Source organism: Anolis carolinensis, chromosome 5 (genome assembly GCF_035594765.1).
Source record: "Anolis carolinensis isolate JA03-04 chromosome 5, rAnoCar3.1.pri, whole genome shotgun sequence".
In the NCBI taxonomy this organism is placed as follows: Eukaryota; Metazoa; Chordata; class Lepidosauria; order Squamata; family Dactyloidae; genus Anolis; species Anolis carolinensis.
Genome location: NC_085845.1, coordinates 100,200,613 through 100,225,909, shown reverse-complemented (window position 1 = coordinate 100,225,909; position 25,297 = coordinate 100,200,613). Strand labels below are relative to the sequence as shown.

Here is a 25,297-nt window from a genome sequence, read left to right as displayed (position 1 = left end):
ACTCGTGCCTGGGCACGCACAGAGAAGGAAGGAAGAAAGGAAGGAAGGAGGGAGGCTTTTGCGCCTGAAACGGACAGGCTCCCGCTGAGGATGCCAAGCAGGAGCCCGCCCTGCCCTTTGGACTCCTTTGGACCCCTTGAGGGCGAGGGGCGGGGACTCGGATGAGGCAACCAATGAGGCGACGGGGGAGTGGCCGGCCACGCCCTCTCGTCCCATCTGCTTGGATGCCCGGCACGTGAGCCAAGCCGCCCAACCAGTCTCGTGCCCCTGGGCGCGCCCTGGAGAGTCCCGCGTGGGCGTCACGTGACGTGAGGGCAGCCCCAGCGCGCGGACTCGACGTCTTGGGCGAGTAAACCCGAAAAAGGGGGATCTCCCCCTCCCCTCCTTTTTCTCGCTGTCTTATATAGGCAGAGACTCCCTCTCGGTGCCTTCACTGAGGCAACAAGGAGGCGGGAAGGAAGCACCTGCTTCTTTTTCATCATCATCATTATATTACTTTAATTCCAAACCTAGAATCGGATTATTCGCTGCGACTGGCCTGTCAGGGGCAGAGAGAGAGAGAAAGGCGGAGGACCCTAGAAGTCTGCGCTGTCCAGAAAACGGGGCTGACTTCTGGGAAGGCCACTTCGAGGAAAAAGGTGAAGGAAGGCTCCAAAGCTGTCTGTCTGTCTCTGTGCTAAACTGAACTATTCCAACAGTGGGTTGCTGTGAGTTTTCCAGGCTCTATGGCTATGTTCCAGAAGCATTCTTTCCCGACGTTTCGCCCACATCTACTCCAGGTCTGTTGGAAGCTAGTCAAGTAGGGTTTATATATCTGTGGAATGCTCAGGGTGGGAGAAATAACTCTTCTTTTGAGGCAGGTGTGAACGTTTCAGTTGGCCACCTTATTAGCACTGAATAGCTTCACAGTTTCAAAGCCTGGATGCCTCCTGCCTGGGAGAATCTTTTGTTGGAAAGTGTTAGCTGGCCCTGACTGTTTCAGGTCTGGAATTCCCGTTTTCAGTATTGTTCTTTTTTTACTGTCCTGATTTTAGAGTTCTTTTTTAATACGGGTAGCCAGATTTTGTTCATTTTCATGGTTTCCTCCTCTCTGTTGAAATTGTCCACATGGTTGTGGATTTCAATGGCTTCTCTGTGTAGTCTGACATGGTGGTTGTTAGAGTGGTCAAGCATATGTTCTCAAATAATATGGTGTGTCCAGGTTGGTTGATCAAGTGCTCTGCTCTGGCTGACTTCTCTGGTTGAGTTAGTTTACAGTTCCTTTCATGTTGCCTCCGGTGGCTTAGGGGATAAAAGCCTTGTGACTTGAAGGTTGGGTTGCTGACCTGAAGGCTGCCAGGTTTGAATCCCACCCGGGGAGTGCGCGGATGAGCTCTCTCTATCAGCTCCAGCTCCATGCAGGGACATGAGAGAAGCCTCCCACAAGGATGGTAAAACATCAAAACATCCGGGCATCCCCTGGGCAACGGCCAATTCTCTCACTCCAGAAACAACTCCGGTTGCTCCTGACATGAAAAAAAAATGTTCCTTGATTTGTGTTTGGGCAATGCTGTGTTTGGTGGTCCCTCTCACCTCTGCAGGAGACTAGCATATACCATGCAGCTGTGGACAAGTCTACATAGGGTCTACCAAAGGCAGCATTTCCCAAACATGAATTAAGGAAAATGAAAGGCACTGCAGACTAACCCAACTAGAGAAGTCAGCCAGAGCAGAGCACTTGATGAACCAACCTGGACACAGCGTATTATTAGAGAACATATGCTAGACCACTCTAACCATCACCATGGCAGACTACACAGAGATGCCATTGAAATCCATAATCATGTGGACAATTTCAACAGAAAGGAGGAAACCATGAAAATGAACAAAATCTGATTACCAGTACAGTGTTCCCTCACTTATTGTTCTAGGACCATCCGCAATAAGTGAAAATCTGTGAAGTAGAGATACTATATTTATTTTAATATTTATACATTATTTTAGTAGTTATACACTATTTTAAGTTTATCAACCAATTGTGTGTTGATAAATCACCTTCTTCTCCTCCCGTTGCCACTTGAGCTCCTTTTCTCTCCCTTTGGCTTCTCCTTCTTCCCTTCCTTGGATTGTAAATTGTAATTTTTTATGATTTATAATAGCATTTTAGAGTTTATTGAAAAACCGCGAAACAGCGAATCTGCAAAAAGTGATCTGCGAAGTATTGAGGAAACACTCTATTTAAAAAAACCTCTAAAATCAGGACAGTAAAGAAAGAACAACACTCAGAACATAGGGGAATTCCAGGCATGAAACAATCAGGGCCAGCTAACACCTCCCAACAAATGATTCTCCCAGGGGAATCAGCCAAGTTTTGAAGCTACAATGCTTTTCAATGCTAATCAATGCCTCTGGTGGCCTAGGGGATAAAAGCCTCATGACTTGAAGGTTGGGTTGCTGACCTGAAGGCTGCCAGGTTCGAATCCCACCTGGGGAGAACGCGGATGAGCTCCCTCTATCAGCTCCAGCTCCATGCGGGGACATGAGAGGCTGCCAGGTTTGAATCCCACCCAGGGAGAGAGCGGATGAGCTCCCTCTATCAGCTCCAGCTCCATGCGGGGACATGAGAGAAGCCTCCCACAAGGATGGTAAAACATCAAAACATCCAGGCGTTCCCTGGGCAATATCCTTGCAGACGGCCAATTCTCTCACTCCAGAAGCAACTCCTGTTGCTCCTGACACGAAAAAAATGCTAATCAAGATGATTAATTGTAGTAGACAAGAGTTCTTTTGCCCACCTTGAATCTTCCACAGATACAGTAGAGTCTCACTTATCCAACGTTCTGGATTATCCAATGCAATTTTGTAGTCAATGTTTTCAATACATCGTGATATTTTGGTGCTAAATTCATAAATACAGTAATTACTACATAGTATTACTGTGTATTGAACTACTTTTTCTGTCTAATTTGTTGTATAACATGATGTTTTGGTGCTTAATTTGCAAAATTTGATTTGATGTTTAATAGGCTTTTCCTTAATCTCTCCTTATTATCCAACATATTCGCTTATCTAATGTTCTGCCAGCCCATTTACGTTGGATAAGCGAGAATCTACTGTATATAAACCTTCCTTGACTATATATTGTCGAAGGCTTTCAAGGCCGGAATCACTGGGTTGCTGTGAGTCTTTCGGGCTGTATAGTCATGTTCCACTTCAGCCCGAAAGACTCACAGCAATCTCCCTTGACTAGTTTCCAACAGACCTCACAACCTCTGAGGATGCCTTCCATAGAGGTGGGAGAAAAGTCAGGAGAATGCTTTTGGAACACGGCCCGGAAAAATCAGAGCAACACAGTGATTCCATGAAAGCTTTCGAGAACACATATTCCAAGAGTCATGAAGAGTTTGGGGAATTAGGGAATTACGTCGAGGATGGGGAGTGGGGCAAAGAGTCCCTGTCTGTGGGGCTCCTCGTAGGAAGGGCCCAGAGGTCACGCGCCGCTCTTGGAAGCAGGCCTCAGGGCGCCCGCGTGCGGCGTGGGTCGCGAGGGCAGCAAGGGCTCGTGGCATCCCTCACGCCCAGGCCTTCACCCCAATGGCAATTATGAAGAAGCGAACCTCCCCATTACGTCCGGGGGGATTTTATGCTCACTCCTCACTCGGGAGAACCTTGCAACGCCCCGCTGGGAGGGAGGGAGGGAGGGAAGAAGGGGTCCGCCTTTCGCTTAAACGCGGCTGAGAGGGCGGGCACAGGAGAGACGGCCTCCAACCGTCGAGCTCTCGAGACAGAGAAGGAAGGCCAAGAGCCTCGGGGTGCCTCTCTCCCGCTTGTGTTTGTTTCATCGGGATCCGTCGGCAGCCAGTAAGTGGGGCAAGGGAGTCGTGGGCGGGGGAACCTTCGCGCGCTTTCCCTGCTGCGCCGGGCTTCTCGAGCGGGGCCTGAGGAGATGCCGCTTGCCGTCTCAAGTGCGGCGCTAGAGTGTGGATAGAAGGGAGGGGGGGGGGCGGTTTGAAGCGAGGAAACGGATTGGCCAGCAACGTTGTGGAAAACTCCCCCTGATTCGGGAGCGTCCCAAAGCCAAGCTTCTCCCCTCACCGGAGCTTCTCCTTCGCAGATTCCAAAGAGAGAGAGAGAGAGAGAGAGACCCACCGCGCAGCCACGATGTTTCCGAGGCTCTTCCACCAGTGGAGTTTTGTAGTCTTTCTGCTCAGTTACTGCGTCCCCTCCTCGGGGAAATCGCTGGAAGGGAACGGGCGCAGGCTGTAAGTTTCTTCTTCTCTATATTTGAATATGTATTTATTTTGCTTGTGGGGAGGAAAGGGGCGCGCTGATGTCCTCTCTGCCTTAACAATACAACAGAGTCTCGCTTATCCAACGTTCTGGATTATCCAAGCCATTTTTGTAGTCAATGTTTTCAATATATCATGATATTTTGATGCTAAATTCGTAAATACAGTAATTACAACAGAGTTGTTGTATGTCTTTCGGGCTGTGTGGCCATGTTCCAGAAGTATTCCCTCCTGATGTTTCGCCCACATCTATGGCAGGCATCCTCAGAGGTTGTGAGATAATTACAACATAACATTACTGCGTATTGAACTACATTTTCTGTCAAATTTATTGTATAACATGATGTTTTGGTGCTTAATTTGTAAAATCATAACCTAATTTAATGTTTAATAGGCCTTTCCTTAATCTCTCCTTATTATCTAACATATTCGCTTATCCAACATTCTGCGAATATGTTGGATAATAAGGAGAGATTAAGGAAAAGCCTATTAAACATATTCGCTTATCCAGCGTTCTAGGAGCCTCCGATGGCCTAGGGGATAAAAGCCTTGTTACTTGAAGGTTGGGTTGCTGACCTGAAGGCTGCCAGGTTCGAATCCCACTCGGGGAGAGCGCGGATGAGCTTCCTCTATCAGCTCCAGCTCCATGCGGGGACATGAGAGAAGCCTCCCACAAGGATGGTAAAACATCAAAACATCCGGGCATCCCCTGGGCAACGTCATTGCAGACGGCCAATTCTTTCACTCCAGAAGCAACTCCGGTTGCTCCTGACACGAAGAAAAATAATCCAATGTTCTGCCGGGCCCGTTTACGTTGGATAAGCGAGACTCTACTGTAATAATAAACATGCCTCACAAACCTCAGAGGATGCCTGCCACAGATGTGGGTGAAACATCAGGAGAGAATGCTTCTGGAACATGGTCATACAGCCCGGAAAATACACAACAATCCAATAATAAACTTTATTTGTATTCCGACACTGTCTCTCCGAAGGGACTCGGGGCAGCTTACTAAAGCACCAAGAGGTGTAGCATACAGTATAAAATGGTACATGAATATAAAACAATACCATATAAAATTATAGAAATAATTAATTTAAAAAAAATATAACAACAACTACAATACATTAAAATGGCACAATTTAAAAACACAGAACATCTAAGGATAACTAGTTAAGGTTATTAATTTTAAAAAATATAATAACCACAATCAATTAAAATGACACAATTTAAAAACACAGAACATCTAAGGATAACTAGCTGCCATCAATTTGTAACTAAAGTGCCAAAGTGTCAACCGCAAAACCCTATTTAAGCATCCTTGTTTTAAAGCTGGATCAGAAGGCTTGGAGGGTGGGGGCTAAACTAATTTCCTTTGGGAGGGTATTCCAGAGCCTTCATGTTGTCAGATGTCCTCTGAGGCTGGATCTACACTGCTCTATATCCCAGGATCTGATCCCAGATTATCTGGCAGTGTAGACTCGCATAATCTGCTGTACATTTCTTTAGTGAGGGAAACTAAGATGGAGTGATAAGAAACACCATAATATTTATGGACTGGAATAAAATGCAATATGATCTGACATGATGCCACAAGAATGTGAATGTATATTATTCATTATACATTTATGATGTTTCATCGTTTTTATTGATGTATTTGGACTGTTGTTTATATGATTTTAATATGTTATAAACCACTTTAGGTCCCAAATAAAGATTTGTTATAATCCAGTTCATATCCAATAATCTGGGATCAGATCCTGAGATATAGGGCAGTGTAGATCCAGCCTGAGGCCCCCTTCCATGCATGGCCCCTATATCCCAGGATCTGATGCCAGATTATCTGCTTTGAGTCTTATATGCGTCTCCTCTGCTATATAATCTGCAATAACAGATAATCTGGGATCAGATGCTAGGATATAATGCAGTGTAGATCCAGCCTGAAACAGAGCAGGACTTGACTCCACTGGTCCCTGGGTTTTTATCTCTCCTCTTAGTACTAGCTCGCTCCAAAGAGCAATTCTTTCCTGGTCTACTCGAAAACAAACCCTACTGGCTTAACTGGAGTTGGTTCCCAAGGAAGTGTATGATAGGAATATCAGCCTGTCAAAAAGATTAGGGCCTCATTCTTTGGCTTTCTTAAAATAGTTGGGATTCCATTTAGAGGAAGAATATGAAGGGAATTCTCGTGTTTAAAAACATAACCGCTTTTGTGTTGAACTTTTCCTTTTCTTGCATTTCTAGCTTTTTTTCTCCGACAGAATGTCTCCCTCTTTTCCCATCTGAACAACATAGGAGAGGGATATTAACATGGTCTGGAGAGAGAGCATAATTTTCAGAGGAATTGGGAGGGAAAATAAATTTCACTCAGTGATTGTTGGCAATACATAAGAGGAGCAATCACTATCCTTAAAGGACACGGCGGAGGGGTGGGAGAGGGTAAAGCGTGGGTACTGTTACTTATTTTTCATGCATTGACTGCATGCAGATTAAGTACACTTTAGAAAGTTAAACATGAGGGACTTTGTAGACTTCAGAGGCTAGAAGAGGCTTGTAGGCAAGTTGGCATAAGCCCCAACATGGGGATAGCACTGTAGGATAAAATATATGGCACCTCAGTCACAGATATTGCTTTCACTCCCTTGGGTTTGGGCCAGATAAGTAAATCTGAAGGACACAGAACTCCCAGCGTGCACACACAGACTGGTACCATATTTATTAATATGAATCATCTTACTGTAATGTCAACAAAACTCAGACAAACCACCCAGGTCAATAATCCTACGCTGTATTTCTGTACCCATGCTCTGAAGGATTCTAGTTACTAAGTCTCTCTCCTGCTTTATCTTTACTCTAGTCCAGTTACTCAAACTGATGCCAGGACAGTTATAGAGGAAACAGTGTATGGAATAAACCTAAAGGTCTTAGATTATTTACTGGAGTGCAAAGATAATGGGGGAGGAAGGGAATGGTGAGAAAGTCAACTGCAAATTAGTTTAGGAAGAATATCTGTGAACTTTACTCCAAAAGACAGACCATCTTAAGCAACTGTAGCAGAGAATGTTGTACAGCAGATAAGGCTACAGGACATCTTCTTCCCATTGACACTAGTTGCCTGGTAGCCTTGAGCTGTCCTTTATTTGGAAATCATGCTTCTCACAGTAGTTATACAGCAAATCCATGTTTAGGTTCATGTTGCATCCTTCTCTTGGATAAGACATTCTAGATTGGAATCGGAACATAAAAGTTTGTCTTTATCAGTGCTATCTGATAAAGAGGCAATGGTTTGTGCTTCAACAGATTATTTCCTCTCCCATTTAATATTAATGGTAAATCCCATTCTCACATCTCAGTGCCAATGTTAAACATATTCTAAGTAACTGTTTGTGTGAAGTGATATTCCTGAAGAAACCCCACAAACAATGGTAAAGTATGGAGTACCTTCTTTGAGCTGAAGAGTCTTAATTTAGTTTGGTAGATTTGACTAAATGCAACAAACTGCACAAAACAGAGCTGGGACTCATAGGCTGTGTCCTACACTGTGTATCCCATAACATTGAAGGAATCAAAGGGTAAATTGTAAAAGAGGACTTCACTTGACTTGAGAATAAACATGAGAATGCCACCAAAACCACAGTATACCCCACTGATCTGTTATCCTTCTGAAGACAGATAGTGTCTTGGTGTGTTTGTCCCTAAAGGCAAGTTGTAGTTGCTCAGAGTAGTTTCTTTTGGAAGCCAGTAAAAGAGAAGGAGGGCCAGGGTGGCTGTTTGAAGTTACTACGATCAAGACATCAAGAGTGGACACTTTCCTAATAATGACTGGTTAACCATTTTTCCTTAGGGGGTTAGAAAATTAATCCAACCAGCGTGTTTATGATACCAAATTCATACTAACCAGGACCACATACACAAGATTGAATGATAGCTCTGTGAATGTGGCATATAATGTATACAGTAATTTGTGTGGGTACTTTTGGGCAGCAAGAAACCATAAGCTCTCAACTCTTCTTTCAAAACTGCTTACCACATGTTAGCACTGCATTAACTTCATCTGGTTTGGGGTCAGACTTGTATTCACTTAACAAGCTAGCTTTCAGTCTGGAAAGGACAATCCCTTCATTTTCTCCCTTCTTGCTACATGAATCCCATCCAGTGATTAGTTGCACACAAAAGGTTTATATTTTCTCCACACAGTTACATGGGACAATTCTGGAAGTGGCACTTTTAAACTAAAGTGCATCTAGCGTGGCTTCTCAGTTGTTTGCATCAGATTCTATGGGCAGTGCCTGAATTGAAATCCCTGGGAGAATGCCACAAGCCGGCGAAGCCTGTTTTATGGGCTCTCAGGGCATCCTTCGAGTGGGATTCAGATCTTTGTGTTGCTTATTTTAGAAAGAGTTTAAGAAGAGAGAGAAAATATCTCTTTAAACTGATCTTTTAAAATGTTTTAATGCATATTAAGTATTGAAATGATTTTAATGATATTGTTTGGTTTTAGTGATGTCTATCAACCACCATGAGTACTAATGTTTAATGGACAAACAGACATACCTTATATACCAAGTATAGAGTGAGTTTTTCAGCCCTGGAGGGAGGGGAGCGAAGGCATGCTCCACAGAGGCTGAGTTTGCTCCTTTCACCTCCACCCCTTCCCCTGCTTGGCCGCTCTGCTGCTTGCCTTCCTTGCCTGTCTGCAAAAGAGAAATCTGAGGCAAGTCTGCTGCTGAGCTCTTTCACTGCCTTTTTTTCTCCTTCCTTCTTCCTTTTCCTCTTCACTTCTTCTTCACTTTTCCTCCTTCTCTTACTCTCCTGTGTTGTCCCTGGACCAAGGCATGGTGAAGGGAGGCTGTGTTTGCTTCCTCCCCCCCCCCTTCCCTTCCCCTCAGTTCTCCTGTGTTGTCCCTGCCATACTGGGTGAGAGTCAGGAGGGAAGGGGTGGGGAGCGAGGGGAGTGAAGGCATGCCCCTGGGAGGTTGCCTTTGCTCCCTCCTCCTCCTCCTTGCTTCCCCCTCCGGTCAGTGCCTGGCTTTTTTCTGCCTGGGGGAATTCTTTGTTGGGAGGTGTTAGCTAACACCTCCCAACAAAGGATTCCCTCAGGTAGAAAAAGGCCAGGCCTTGACACTGTAAGCCCATTCAGTGCTATTCAAGGTGGTCAATTGCAACATTCACACTTAACTCAAGCAGACAAGAGTTCTTTCCCCACCCTGAACATTCCACAGATATATAAACTCCACTTACTGATTGATTCTTGTCTGGAATTCCCCTGCTTTTGGGGTCTTGCTCTTTATTTACTGTTCTGATTGTAGAGCTTTTAAATACTGGTAGCCAACTTTGTTCATTTTCATGGTTTCCTCCTTTCTATTGAAAGTGTCCACATGCTTGTGGATTTCAAGACAAGGCATGCTCCAAGGAGGGAAGAATAGAGTAGGAAGAGAGACCCCCAAAGGCCATGCAGTGCAACCCTTTCCTGCTCCCATGCAGGAAAAGCACAATAAAAGCTCCCAAAAGTGGCAACCCAGCCTATAGTAATGATGATGATGATGATGATGCAGGAAGAGACCCCCAAAGGCCATGTAGCCCAACCCCCTCCTGCTTTCAAGCAGAAACATCACAATAAAAGCCCCAAAAGTGGCAACCGAGCCTCTAATAATGCACTTCATTTTTTGTGCCTCAGTGGAGTATCTTGCATTTGTCCCTATTGAACTATTGTTGGTTTTGGCCCATTTCTGGGCCAAATTCTGCTCCTGTGTTCTGGAGAATTAGCTATCCCGCCCAATTTGGTGACATCTGCAAACTTGATGATTATGTCTTCTAACTCTTCATCTAAGTAAAGAAAAATAAAGATGTTGTACAGAACCAGGCCCAGGACGGATAAAGAGGAAGCAAAGCAAGCATTCAGGAAGGAAGGAAAGAATCCTTTTCTCATTTCAGTTTTGTTCTTATTCTTCTTAATTGCTATGCATTCACTGTTGTTGCTAACTGCCATCTGTATTTCATAAGCTCGCCATAAGTGGAAGTTGACTTAATTGTGATCAGGTCAACTTTAATTTATCGTGACCCTATGAAATAGAGACTTCCAAGTTACCCTGTTATCAGATGTCCTGCTCAGGTCTCACAAGCTCAGCACCATGGCTTCCTTGGTTGAATCTATCCATCCGGAACCCAGTCTTCCTCTTTCCCCCCTACTACCTTCTAACTTAAGCATTACTATTGTTCTAGTACAGGGGTCCCCAAACTAAGGCCCGGGGGCCGGATGCGGCCCTTCAATGTCATTTACCTGGCCCCCGCCCTCAGTTTTATAATATAATATTTTTATATCAGTTTTAATAATATAATATATTGTATATACATATAATATTGATAATAATCTTATGTTATACAATATAATACTAATAATAATACCATATAATAATAATATTAATTATATGTTATATATTACATATTATATAATAGTATAGTGGTATAGTTCAATATAGTAATATATAATGCTAATATTGTGTTATGCTAATAATATAATATATTGTATGTACATAAAGCTGCTCTGAGTCCCCTTCGGGGTGAGAAGGGTGGGATATAAATGTAGTAAATAAATGCAGTAAATAAATAATTAATTTTAGACTTAGGCTTGGCCAAAATCTGACATGACTTGAAGGCACACAACAACAACAACAACAATCCTAATTAATTTGACTATCTCATTGGCCAGTAGCAGGCCCACACTTTCCATTGAAATCCTAATAGGTTTATGTTGGTTAAAATTGTTTTCATTTTTAAATATTGTATTGTTCTTTCGTTATTGTTGTTGTTGCACTACAAATAAGATATGTGTGCAGTATGCATAGGAATTTGTTTGTATTTTTTTTCAAATGATAATTCGGCCCCTCAACAGTCTTAAGGATTGTGGACCGGCCCTCTGCTTAAAAAGTTTGGGGACCCCTGTTCTAGTATGTCATATTTTCTCATAATCTGTCCAAAGTATGACAGTCTTAGTTTAGTCATCTTAATGTCTTCAGACAGTACAAGTTTGGATTGCTTTTCTATGTGTATGTTCCTTCCAGTCGCCTGACAGTTTATGGCAACCTCATGCATTTTTCATAGTGTTTTTTTAAAGCAAGGAATATTTATACATGGTTTTTCTATTCTCTTCTTCTGAAATATAGCTTGCAATACCTGATACTTTAAAGATCAGAAATGATTTAGTGGCTTTAAAGCCAATTTTTGGTCTTTTTGTAGTACATGGTATTTGCAGAATTTTCCAGTAGTACTGCATTTCATATGAGTTGATTTTCTTCCTGTCTGCTTTCTTTACTGTCCAGCTCTCACAATCATACCTAGAAATTGTAAATACAATGGCTTGGGCAATCCTAAATTTAGTATTCAGTAACATATCCTTACATTTGAGGTTCTTGTTCCTTCATAGCTAATATTCAAGTCATAGTCTCACTCTGATTTGTTTATTGTCTCCATTATGATTAATGACTGAGCCAAAGTATGGAATTTAAAAAACTATTTCAGTATATTCATCATTTACTTTAAAGTTCTGTTAATCATCTGTGCCCATTATTTTTGTTTTCTTACTATACAACTTTAAGCCTGCACCTGGACTTTCTTCTGTGATTTTCATTTCATCAACAGTCATTCCAAGTCTTTGTTATTTTCTGCTAGTTGTATGGTGTCATCTGTATATCTTAATTTTTTATTTTCATGTATTACATGTTTAGCATAAAAGTTAAACAGATAGGGTGATAAAATGCAGCTTTCCTGATCTCCTCCCTGATTGGAAACCATTCAATTTCTTCATATTCTGTCTTGACAGTGGCTTCTTATCCTGTAGGTTATGCATCAGGACAATCAAATGTTGTGGCACAGCCATTTCTTTGTAAACAATCCATAGATTTTCATGATCTACACAATCAAAGACTTCTATAATCTATAAAGCATAGTCTGATTTTCTAAATTCTTTGGTGAGCTCCATTATCCAACATATGTTTGCAATATGATGTCTACTACATTTCTCACTCCAGAAGTCTAGGTTGTAAAATGTTGAGCTTGCATTGAGGATTAATGCATAAGACCTATGGCTACTGCTATCCTTAATGTTCCCTTTCTTGGGGATTGGAATGTAAACTGAGTTGTTTCTAATCTCTGAACCATTGTTTTGCTTTCTATATTTTTTAACAGGTTTTTAGTTAGAATGAGAATTCTGTCTCTGCAAATTAAAGCAGCTGTATCAATTTGTGATTTATTTCTCTCAAGTGCTCAGTGTAGTTTCCACATCATTTCTATATTACCCATCGGATGTAGTCTATATATATATAGTTGTCTCATTGCCTGAAGAATCTGTTTGCAGTGAAAACTGTTGGCCTCACTAAATTAAACCAGTCACTTTCCTGCCCCGTTTATTGGTTCTAGGCCATTTTCCTACAATTTTTCTACAATCTTTGGTTCTACTTTTTCTTACTTATCTATTTCAGTCATCTATCAACCCATCCTGTTTGGGAGTGTATCCTAGCACCGACCTTTTAAGTTTCTTCCTCTTCTGTTTCTGTAGTTGAGGCATAAATCTGAATTATGATTATATAATAGACTTTCCCTAAAGTCTCATTGATATTGTTCCATCAGACTTCATATTATATTCCCCGACTGATTTTGGTATATCTCACAATTTCTTCTTAGGTTTCATTTCCTAAGTAAAACACTGTAATTATTTGATTAAAAATGCCTCTTACATTCCATGTTGTGCAGCTTCAGGTTTTCCTTTTGCCACTAAGCACATCAGCAGCTGAACATGCTTTCAGTTTGAGTCCAGATGCAAAATTAGCCACAACATCACTCAGAGTTGTCTGCTCTTCCCCAGTAGTTATACTGAGTGCTCTCTGAGATGGGAGTTTCATTTTTTAACACTGTCTCTTGTTTAATTTTGGTTTGTCTCATCATAGGGTTTGAATGGTAAAAGATTTTTCAAAAGGATGATTATTGCACTTCCATCTGTGTAGTACTAACAAGCATTAGCTATTATACTATTGCCATTTTCCTACAGGATTGCCTTTTCCCTTATAATCAACCCCTTATACTTACATCTTCTAGGGGGCATTTATTTTAACTAACCAGAACTCAGTTGGCAACTGTCTCAGATGAACTTTTCATTGGCCACTCCAGACTGTGAAATGACCTGTTGTAAGAGGTCATAAAATAAGCTGTCAAAATTTAAGACATTTTAAAGACTTAGCTCTTCTGGTGATCCTACCCAGTCAATTTTAAATAATTAATTTTAACTGTATATTTTATTAGTATTGGTATTTTAATCTTTGTCCTATTTATTTCAGTATATTTATTTTAATAATAGTGTGTTTTATCTGTGTGTTTAATTGTTATACCCGCCATGAAGAGAGGTGGGCAACAAATAAAAATTGTTATTATTATTACCTGACCCCACTGACTGAGCTGCTGTGAAGTGGTGATCACTAGCTAAATGCTAAAATAATAGTGCCTGACCCACAATCAGCTTCTGTAATGGAACTGAAAGATCACAGATCACTGAGAGAAAAATTACAGATGGAGCCTAATGATAGGAGTCAATATTAAGAGAGGGATGCAGGAAGATATTGCGAAAAAATTAAGAGTTTTAAGAGGCATTGTGACCTGATAGAGATATATCTTTATTTCAACTTACCAGGTCTTTGAGTGTGGTATTTCAAATGAAATTTAAGCTAAGAATTTAAAGTGTTAAAGGGTGGGAAAAATTATGATGAAAGCATCCTGAGAAAAGCTAGTAGGGCTGTATGAGTCACCATGGCCAGATTGACAATGTTGAAAAAAGTAAGCTAAATTTGTATGGTTTCAAGGCACTAAGTTAGGCATGGGCAAACTTGGGCCCTCCAGGTGTTTCGGACTTCAACTCCCACAATTCCTACCAGCTGTTAGGAATTGTGGGAGTTGGAGTCCAAAACACCTCGAGGGCCCAAATTTGCCAATGCCTGAACTAAGTTAATTTCAACTGCTGTTTTGATCATCAGGGACAGACACAGGACACAGTGGTTGCCATAAGGAGTGTACCCTTTTTAATTAGTTTTAGAAAGGCAATTTTAAAGAGGACACAATAAAAATCCATATACATTTAGCCAGTAATTTTGGCTAAAACCGTAATTTCTTAAGCATAGGCGTGTCTTTTCTTTAATCACTTTGGGTTTTTTCCATAGTGTGCATCAATTTTTTTAAAAAAAATGCACAAGTATTGTTAATATTCTGGAGTGTACACAATATGAACCTTTAAGGCTTGAATTAAGGCTTTTCTAAAGTAGTTACTACTTTAAAGCTGAAAAACACATACAGATTTCAGATTGTTTAAAGCTGAAAAACACGTAACATTTCTTGGGAAATAGAAATCACCTAACTATTTTGTGTGTGTGCATGTGCGTGAGAGAGAGGGGGTATACACACGTTTGTTGTTTAGTTTCTTGTTTTTAAAAAATCTAGTAGCACTCATATATTCAAAAATGTTAAACTGATCATATCAGTAGGATTCCAAAACACTGCATTGATGCCAATGTCTAAAAGGCTGATTTACTGACTTGATGACTATAACATTATGGCATGTTCCATGCATGAAGAAGTAATTAATTATAGGAACACTAACACTTGGTCTGTGTACAGAACCCTCAGACATTCAAATAAGTTCATGAACATCATTTCAGTGAATAAATATTATTATCCCCATATTACAGAGAGAAACTGAGGAAGAGAGAGAATGCAGTCTAATTCAGACTAGTAACTGAGCTTACGGCTGACTTGAGATTCAAATGAAAGACTATCTAGCATGTGCGTCTCCCTAAGGACTACTGCAGATTATATTACACCAATAGACTGGTGTCACCTAAAACACAATATTTTCCCATGTAGTCATGTTTTCACACACGTAAAACACTAAATGCAGAGTAATCAAACAATAACTCAATGAATAAGCCATGAACTTTTTATGAGGTGGACAATAACGTGCTTTCCATTTTAATATTGAAGATATCTTTTTCCTTGAGCTACACAAATATCAGTAAGTCTCTGTATAGTTCTAATACCAGAGGAACAGTAATCACCAAGGAGATAGATGGGACAAGCAATAACCAGATTAATACTCTTCAGTGTAATATGTTAATAGGACTGACTTATAACACTGTTCATTGTCTTCAAGCAAAACATTGCAAGCTCTTACTTGGAGATATTCTCTATAATATATTCAGATACAAGTAGTAAGGTCATACTTTGCCTTAGCACATTCTCCCTCATGCAGATTGGAAGTATAGCTACTTGAGACATTATTTGCAAACATTCCACTTTGCATTTGCCTGAAATTTCACAGCACATCCACCTTACCCTGAGGGAAAAGTACACATTTTCCCATAGTTAATTATTTCTCAAAAACCTCTTGGATCACCTGTTGGACCACAATATGGTTTTTGTGGACTGTGCTTCCCTGGTCTTCCTGGTTATTAACTGATTGCAAAATGTCTGATTAAACTGATAACTTAACTAGATGGAAAGAAAACTCACATGAATCAAATATACCATTTACAGGTGGCAAATGTTGCCTTAAAATTGAGATAAGGGAAAATTAGCACAGAAAAATCTAAAAAAGGGCAAGTATTGCAGAGACAAATAGGTGAGTAGAAAGTGGGATATTTGAAAACTAGGCATCAAGAACATTGCCTGAAAAATTTCTGACAAGACATGCCCTACATTACAGATAGCCAATGGAAACAAAATATGGTCTTTAAAGCATTCAGCCTCAGTTTTGTTTGGCTGTACCAAACAACGAAGGTTATACAGAAAGTAGATTACGTTTCGGAATTAAAAATGAACAAAGTATAGGAGAAAACATTTACCATATGCAGTTGAAAGCCACACCCAAATACCACTTCTCAACATAGTCGCCAATCAAATCTAGGCACTTATCATCGTGATGAATGAGCTTTGCAACTCCTTCCCCACAAAACTCTGCCACTTGCGTCCTCAACCAGCAAAATCCCTGTGTTCAACTTTCCCCCATCCTCGTCGATGCGCAGCTGCGGAAAAGGGGTGGTTGGGGACGCGAGCGGCAGAGTTTTGTGCGGAAGGAGTTGCAAAGCTCATTCATCGCTATGATAAGTGCCTAGATTTGAATGGCGACTATGTTGAGAAGTAGTATTTGGGTGTGGCTTTCAACTGCATATGGTAAATGTTTTCTCCTATACTTCGTACATTTTTAAATCTGAAATGTAATCTACTTTCTGGATAGCCCTCATACAATGTAGTAGCAGGTTTGCCTGTGGTTTTTCTTATAAAGAAAAGAAGGGAAAGACATATTTTCAAGTTGTAAAAGAGAGCTAATCCGTGTAAGAGATGTCTATGCTCCCTTGTACTCTGCTATATAAAATCCAGATTATCTGCATTGAACTGGATTATATGGCAGTGTAGTCTCATATCATCCAGTTCAAAGTAGATAATATGGATTATCTGCTTTGATCATCTGGATTATATGGCAGTGCAGAAGGAGCCTATGTTTCTGCAATGCTCTGATAATAATAGCTGGGTCCTTTATAAACCACACTCATCCTACTACTCCATTACTTTAAATTGAAATCTAACCAAGAATTAGACCATTGTATTGGGTTGGCTATCTGATGGACACGAGAGAAGGAAAATTTTAGCCATTCTGGGTGAATTTATCAAAAATTCTATTTAGGACTGGAATGATGTGCTCTACCAGTCTAACTTCAAGCAGTCTCTTTCTTTTTCTAAGGGCCCTTATATACTACCATATAATACAGAATATCAATGCAGATCATCCACATCATCTGCTTTGAACTGGATTATCTGAGTCTACACTGCCAGATAATCCACTTCAAAGCAGATAATCTGGATTTTATACAGCTGTGTAGAAGTGGCCTAAGAGAAGACTGCTTGCCCTAATCTACACTATGCAGTGCTTTAGTGCATAGCCAAGCTGCAAGCAATAGAACATTTTTATTGAAGAGTGGACTGGTTTACAAAATATGGCCCTAAAAGTTGCACAATATGAAAGTATTAAAAACTGCCATCTTTAGAAGACATGTTTAATTAAGAAGGTGTTTGCCAAAGTCAATCCTGTTCTGATGTTATTTGCTACTGTGTATCCTAATTTTAGACCCTGTTGGTACGATTCAAAAGTGCATATCTGATTGGTGGAAGTCCATTACACATCTTACCTATAAGAGAATTGTGTGAATTCAAGTCATTTTTGACTTATGATGACCCTAAGGCAAATATTTCATAGGGTTTTCTTGACAAGATTTGTTCGGAGTGGATTTCCCATTGCCTTCCTCTGAGGCTGAAAGAATGTGACTTGACCAGATCACCCCAGTGGGTTTTCATGATTTCAATTTCAAACAATTGTCTCCCAGACTTCCAATCCAATGCTGAGACCACTACATCACTTTAGAGTTGCTTCTGCTGGAAATTCAAAGTGTGCCAACACAGAAAGGAGCCATGTCATGAGATCTGTCGAAATGGTCCAATGATTTTGATATTACAAATGTAATACAGGAGAAAAATATTGTATCAATGCATATGCCACAAAGATGATGTCAAAAGAAGTGTAATTTTGCTCCTAGCAATTATTTAACAAAGATAGTTTCTGATAATTTTTTAAATCAGTTGGTTAAACATAAAATAATTGGTGAATTATGTCAGTTTTGATTTTCTGATTCTGTGCAGAACAGCCAAGAATAGTAGTTATTTCAGAATATGTATCAGTTACCCCAATAAGTAGAAGATGGACACATTGTGTTGTTTTCCTATGGTTATTGCACTGGCAGACAGAAGGGTTTTTGACAAATTGGCTCCACAACAACATGTCATTGGTGATTTAATAACATAGGTTTTTGCTTTTTTTAAGCAGCAAAAGGACTGTATCAGAATATCAGCTGTTACATGACAAAGGAAAGTCTTACCAAGATATGCGAAGACGAAATTTCCTGCAAAATCTAATTGAGGGTGTAAACACAGCCGAGATTCGGGCTATGCCAGAGGTATCACCAAATCCTAAACCTGCCACCATTGCAAAGAACTATGCTATTCGATTTGGCAGTGATGATGAAGGCAAATACCTGACTCAGGAGACCAATAAAACTCAGATGTACAAAGAACAACCCCTTAAGCCACCAGGGAAGAAAAAGAAAGGAAAACCTGGGAAACGTAAGGAACAAGAGAAGAAAAAGAGAAGGGTTCGTTCAGCCTGGCTAAACTCCAGATATTTTGGGAGTGGAATGGCACAAATCCCACTTCTGGACATCTTTGCTACGACACATATCAATAAAAGGTAAGATCTTCAGACTTTAAGACAGGGGAATGAGTTTTACAACTCTCCAGATATTGTTGGATGGAGACCCAGCATTCTTCACTATTGGTTATACCAGCCCTAGCACTGCTAGGAGTTGAGTTGAAAAATATGCAAATTTTAAGGCAAAAGCCATTTTTCCCTATGTCCAAGTCATAATTCTCAAAGCTGTATACTTCCTAAACCACATGGGAAGTTCTTCCTTGCAAGCCCCTTGAAACAAGAAAGAACTGTGGATGAGCAGTGTGATTCTTGTATACATGGGGCTTAAACAAGGAAAGCTCAATGAGACCCCAAACTGTTGCTTGAAAGGGTCATGCCTTGTCTCAAAGGCTGTATTCAGTTCACATTTCCCCAGATTACAGGGAGAAGTGTTTGAGGAATTCTTCTGCGCCAGTAGTTACTCCATTTGCTTTAAAGTATCTTACTATGATAAATAATACCGTTCTGGAGAACAAGAGAAGGCCAACAAATGTATTTATCATTGATACATAGTGTGTTTTATTCAGCAGCAAGGTTGTGAATAGCATTTCAAAATTTGAAGTCCATGCATTACTATATATTCATTTGTTTAGGGAGTTGTGCAAATTAATCACAGAAAACTTTGTATTTATAAAATTATAATGTCAAGTTTCAATTCATTATTGCATTAAATTTTAAAATAATGCATTTTATGTTCATTATAACTTCTTTATTCAAATTTTGCAACATTTTCCAAACATGAGAATCAAATACTTTTCAGATTATGAATCTGAAAGTCCAGTCTAAATTTGTATACATGTACAAATAGGGCTTGTTTTCTCCTTAATAATTTATTTCACTTAAACAGAAATTCCATGTTAACCTTAGGGGAGAACATGGAAAGTTTCTCTTAATAATATCTTCTAACATTGGCCAGCCTTCTGTTATAATATTTTCCTGTCTTTAAGACTTGTTAGTTCAGTTCCAGTTTTGCTGCCAGCTTGTTAAACAATTACATTGCTGCTGAAAAATGTTGAGCATTATCCTGGGTGTAGAAGAAATGTGCTTCTCTCATATAGGGCAAGGAAGGTTTTTGAATAAGTGGAACAGTTTAAGAGCAGTAACTTTGCACAGAGTCCCTATGACATTTTTCTAAAACAATTGCTAAAGATCCTAGTCTTTCAGAAAGAAAATACAGGATGCTTCTACACAGCCAGTTAATCCATAGCAGAATGTAGATTATAGAACTCTGGTTTACTCCTACGTGCTTATACAGGCACCACATGAATCAGCTGGAAAATGTAAGTGAGTCCATACAGATACACTGGATCTATAATCTGCATTCTACTTTAGATTAATTAGCTCAATTGAAGCTCAATATTTTTTCTTACCTCCTCACAGAAATTCACTTATACAAACAGCTTCCCAGTGCTTGCCTCACAGCAAAGCAAGGCAGTGAAATTGAGCATTCCATGGGAATGCTGTGCTTTCATTTACAAAGGGGATGCATTTGTTACCTTCTGACTAGGCTGTGTAGCCCTTTTTTACCATGGCTGCTTTCTTACTCCTGTTTGCATAAACAGTATGAATGTTTAGCTTCTTCCTGTGCATTGTTTGTACACAGGAGGGATTCAGCAGATGTTCTTCATATCATTTTGATGACCTTTTCTACAATCCAGGACTTGTAAATTGCCAATTTAAAAACTGTTTCTTTTGTACACACTAAAAAGAAAGTTAAGATGACCACTTGTTTTTAAACATTTCAGTAGCCAACATGCACAGGGATTCTCATGATGTTCCAAGAATTGCAGCTTTTGCGATTCACAATCTAGTCTCTACAGGCTTTTGAATAAGTACTGCCCATTTGTATGTTAAACTTTTGTACTAGCGGTTACTTTCTGATCAGTTGCACCTGCATGGTTAATTTTTTGATATAGCCTCAGGGTTCACCCCCATTTTAAGGTTCTCCCCCATGATCTTATAGCACTTTTAACTTCCTTCATGTTTACAAGTCTCACTTAGCACACTTTTGCCCAGTTCATTTTATGATCTCATTGCTGTGTTTTAATTTGTGTTTATTAATGATTGTGACATTTTATGTCTCTTTAATTTTCACTTGCATGTTTTTCGGTACTTGAATATTATTGTATGTTCGTTTTGTATTTGTAAGCCGCCCTGAGTCCCCCTGGGGAGATGGAGATGGGGTATAAAAATAAAATTGTTATTATTATTATTATTATTATTATTATTATTATTATTATTATTACATCAAAATTCCAAATGCAGAGAGAGCAGGAGGTAGTCACCAGTCACCTCCAGAGATGTGTGATGCTAATGTAGAAGCGTCTGCACAAAATTGGGGGGGGGGGGGGGGGAACCATGCAGCTGACACATATCCACGCATTGTTTTGCTTTCCAGATGCAATCCTCCCTCTATGTGTGTGTGTTACTTTGATGTGTTTTACTGTAGTTATCCATATAGCCTGAGAATGTCCACTGCCAAGTCATACATAGTAAATTTGGCACCAAACAGGATGTTTTTGTGGTGTTTGTGAAATTGGCTACTAATGCTTCTAAAATGTCCTACAGGCAGAAAAATGTACCAGTATTAGCATAAGTACTACTAAGAATGCATTTTATATGCTGTTGTACATAGCCAAATATATTTGCCAGTACTGCACATTTGCCCAACAAATCTGTTTAATTTAGAAATCATCCTGGCATGTACCAAATGAGACCCTGGCTGCATTCAAATGGGAGAAGGTTTCCTCATCAAAAAATAAGCCAAGCACATGGAACTTAAATCTGAAAACTTGGACTTTTTCATTGTGTTTATTCCCCCATGGACCTCTCTGCCTTATGTCAGGATCTAGGGTGGATTCAAACCACCATCTGAGAGCTGATGTGCAGAAATCTTTCTTTTACTTGGCAGCATGACAGTGGCAATCAGACCACCATAGTGTGCAGGCTCTGCCTGTGGGGCATTTGCTCATCTATACTGGCATAAACAACCAAGGAGGCCATGTGCACATTATGATAAATTAATACTTCTGTCCTACTTGTAGTCCCTGGCATTCTGAAATATAACTCTGAAACAAACTGGAGAATACTGTTCAAATCAGAACATCTAATTCCAATGGCCACCCTCAGGAGGAAATGTAGAATAAAGTGACAAAGATGCAATAGAATCATATACAGGAAACAAAGCTGAACATACATGCATGGGATTTGGCTGCCTGATGTAGACTTGGAAAATGGATTTTGCAGCTTTGCAACTTTGCTTCTGCTTTTGCCAGCTGGTAGACTTTGCAGTATATTCCCAAGTTAATTTGTTTCTTTTCAAATCAGCATTATGGCTTTTGTTGAGATACTTTATCCCACACCTAGTTTCAGTGGAATAACCTTAAATTGTGATTAAAATACAATGCATTGGTAATAACTATGGCAGGAGGAAAGGAATATCTCAGCTGCAAAGGATCAGCTACTTGGAATTGATCTGCAATATTTTACATTGCTAATATCATTGTATTGAAAGCAATATACAGTAGAGACTGAAAAATAACAAAAATACATAAAAGTATCCAGCATTCATCATCTCTTCCAGCAGTCACACCCTATTTTTGAGACTTGTAATGTTGCCTCCAGTTATTTTGTGTGGAAAAAATAATTTCTCCTTTTCCTCTTGTCTTTCTTTGCAGGAGGCGTTGACATCTTCAGCTGAGATATTTGGAAAACACATTGCAGTATTCTGTAATAGTGAACATATGCAAAGTGTTAGACGTATTTATTATCTGTAAATATTGTATCAAAATAAAACCTTGGCCACAGATGCTTTCCAAAACTGCACATCTGAACATTGTGAATATGGAGGATTTTTTGTGCTATCTTCTTGTTACAGTTACCATAATTTATTTTGTTGAATAATGTATTTATTTCTATGAACTTTTATCTTGGTGCTGCTGACTTCTATATTTTTGTAACATAATGCACTTTAGATATACATGTCTTAATAAGACATAAATAAACTATTCCTATTTTTAAATCTGTTTTAATGAGTTGCCCCAGTACAATGGTTTCAACAATATTTTCATACATGCATGTATAAAAAGCCAGTACTTTTACAATTTGTAAAGAAGTCCAATAAAATGTAATCTAATTAAAATTATATCATGACTCAGAGAAAGAAATGTGTCCTCAAGGACTTTAAGGACAAGAAACCGTAATTTCCCCCTCTACAACATCTGAAAATAGTCTTTAAACTTAATATGTTTACATTGGTTTGGGTTCCATTTTCACATTAGCTTTTAGTTAAAAATCACTTACAGTATATTGTGCTCCAGCATTTGGCAGTAATACAGTGGAGAGGCTGAACTGATGTCTATTCCTGGTGGAATAGAGTTCTCTGCATGGGAGGAAATGGTGCAGCCAGTCTTACATGGGAGAACAAATAAGCTCCATGACCATTGATCCAGAGTTTCCCAAAGCTGAGCAGAAGGGATGGAGACAGACGGAGGGGGGCAGAGGCAAGGGAGTTACAGCTCCACAGATTCTGTCCAGCAACAACAGCAACAACAAAAACAGCTGAAGATGAAACAAACAGGGATTCATGCAAGCCAGGAATTATTGCTGCCTTGGAATCATAGAGTTGGAAGAGACCTCATGGGCCATAGAATCCAACCCCCTGCTAAGAAGCAGGAAAATCACATTCAAAGTACCCCTGATAGATGGCCATCCAACCTCTGCATAAAAGCCTCCAAAGAAGGGGGCCTCCACCACACTCCGCAGCAGAGAGTTCCACTGCCAAACAGCTCTCACAGTTAGGAAGTTCTTCCTAATGTTCAAGTGGAATCTCTTTTTTCTGAAGTGAAGTGGGCCTTTACGAGATCTTTCATTAGAGAAAAAGTTTCCCACCTCATTCCAAGATTATTTCCAGATGCTGCTACTTCTCCTGTATTACTAAGGTAAAAATTAAAATGCTCAGTAGAATCTAGTCATACTTTTCAGACAGTAGCAGAGCACAAAGGTGCATATTCTCCAACTCCTGATTTGGCAGAGATGGTCCTAATTATCCTCACTTTTTCAACTGTTTTAAAACATCCCAGTTTTAATATCCTTCCACTTCACTATTGTCCTCAACTTACTTCTGTTGCTGCAAACTTGAATTCAAAGGAAACGCTGCAGTGGATGGAATCTTGGTCTTCCCTTAGAATCAGGCAAAAGCAAACTGCTGCATCCTTTACCAGGCTCCTTCTACACTGCCATATAATCCAGATTATCAAATCAGATAATCCACATTGTCTGCTTTGAATTGGATTATATGAGGGTGCTTCCAGACATCAACAAAATGTATTTATTAAAACAGGTAAAAAAATCCAGGGACATGACAGTAGGTCCACACACAGACCTGTCATTCCTGGGAAATGGTCTTCCACCATCCATGCAACCTTCTTTTTGAAATGGATCAAGATGGTAGACGGACGGGAAATAATTTTTTTTAAAAAAAATTACTCTTATGCGCTGGACCTCATATGCAAACATGTGAATATCTTAATGTACACACAGAGTTCTTATCTTTTCACCAAATTATTGATTCAAGCTCTATTTAATAGTATACAATTTAATAGAAAGGGTTTCCAAGAGTTCTAATTGCTTTCCACTTGTGCTTTCCTTGAGCACCTGTGAGTCTATGGCTCCATGTTTTGACAGTCTGATTAGATGTTTAAAGCTTTTAAAAAGTGCATGTGCACTGGTGCAGTCCACACAGGGGGAAGGGAAGGAAAGTATGTGTTTTGCATGACTGTGGTTATATGCAGTCTTGTGCACAGTTTTTGGACGGAATCAGATTTTAAGTGCACCTTTTAAACCATGCTTTTCAGCTGTTAACTTGATTCCACTCGCACTTTGGCTACATTTTGTTTAGCCACACCCCCCCCCCCCTTTTAACCTGGTTACTTCCTGGTTTTTAGCCATGTGTAGAAGGGCCCAGGGTCTACACTACCATATAATCCAGTTCAAAGCAGATAATCTGGATTTTATATGGCAATGTAGAAGGGGTCATATATTATGTATTTTTCTTTTTCTTTTTGTAGCTTTGCCCTCTTGACCACACTGATTATTACTTGGTCACACATTTCCCAATTTTAATCTGTGAAATGTTAGAGCGTATGGTAGTACTGTCATTAGTACTGTCACTAAAGATAGACAATTTCTCTATCCTTGGGTTATGCTTTCCACATTTGTTCAAGGTGTATGTGTGAAACAATTGCTAGGTTTGTTTGGTGCTCTTCTAAATATGTGGAGCAAATTTCATTTATTTATTTTTTGTGTCAGGAGCGACTTGAGAAACTGCAAGTCGCTTCTGGAGTGAGAGAATTGGCCGTCTGTAAGGACGTTGCCCAGGGGACGCCTGGATGTTTCAATGTTTTTACCATCCTTGTGGGAGGCTTCTCTCATTTCCCCACGAGGAGCTGGAGCTGATAGAGGGAGCTCATCCACGCTCTCCCTGGGTGGTCTTTCCAGATTTTTAGTGTTGTTTCCAATATCTTTACATTACATAAGAGTGTCTGAAGGCATGAATGAAATAGCTGCCAACTGTCCCGATTTGATAGAGATAATCCCAGAATATCCTTTCTTGTCTCAGTTTCTTTTTTCCAACTTTTCCTCTCTATCCTCAGCTTATTTCACTTATGGTACTTTTAAGAAAGGCTGTGTATGGATC

The 25,297-nt window shown here is 39.9% G+C and overlaps 1 protein-coding gene across 4 annotated transcripts; it reads left to right on the top strand.

The window, feature by feature from the left end:
- The first annotated feature begins 246 nt into the window (after positions 1-246).
- pthlh (parathyroid hormone like hormone) lies at positions 247-22,744 on the top strand. Of its 4 annotated transcripts, none has more exons than XM_062981981.1 (4): positions 247-638; positions 4,094-4,241; positions 18,178-18,600; positions 22,278-22,744. In XM_062981981.1, exons 2-4 carry the CDS (start codon positions 4,141-4,143, stop codon positions 22,285-22,287), a joined length of 534 nt encoding a protein of 177 aa, XP_062838051.1. In that variant the 5' UTR covers positions 247-638; positions 4,094-4,140; the 3' UTR covers positions 22,288-22,744. The 4 variants fall into 4 exon arrangements, with proteins under 4 accessions (XP_062838051.1, XP_062838053.1, XP_062838052.1 ...); XM_062981983.1 differs by having other exon boundaries at positions 257-638; positions 18,181-18,600; XM_062981982.1 differs by lacking the exon at positions 247-638 and adding an exon at positions 3,716-3,840.
- Positions 22,745-25,297: the final 2,553 nt, after the last annotated feature.

Bases quoted from the DNA above. Each gene is read 5' to 3' on its own strand.
- pthlh (XM_062981981.1), top strand. From the start codon at position 4,141: ATGTTTCCGAGGCTCTTCCACCAGTGGAGTTTTGTAGTCTTTCTGCTC. The intron at 4,242-18,177 runs GTAAGTTTCTTC...GCTTTTTTTAAG, and splicing joins GAAGGGAACGGGCGCAGGCT to CAGCAAAAGGACTGTATCAG.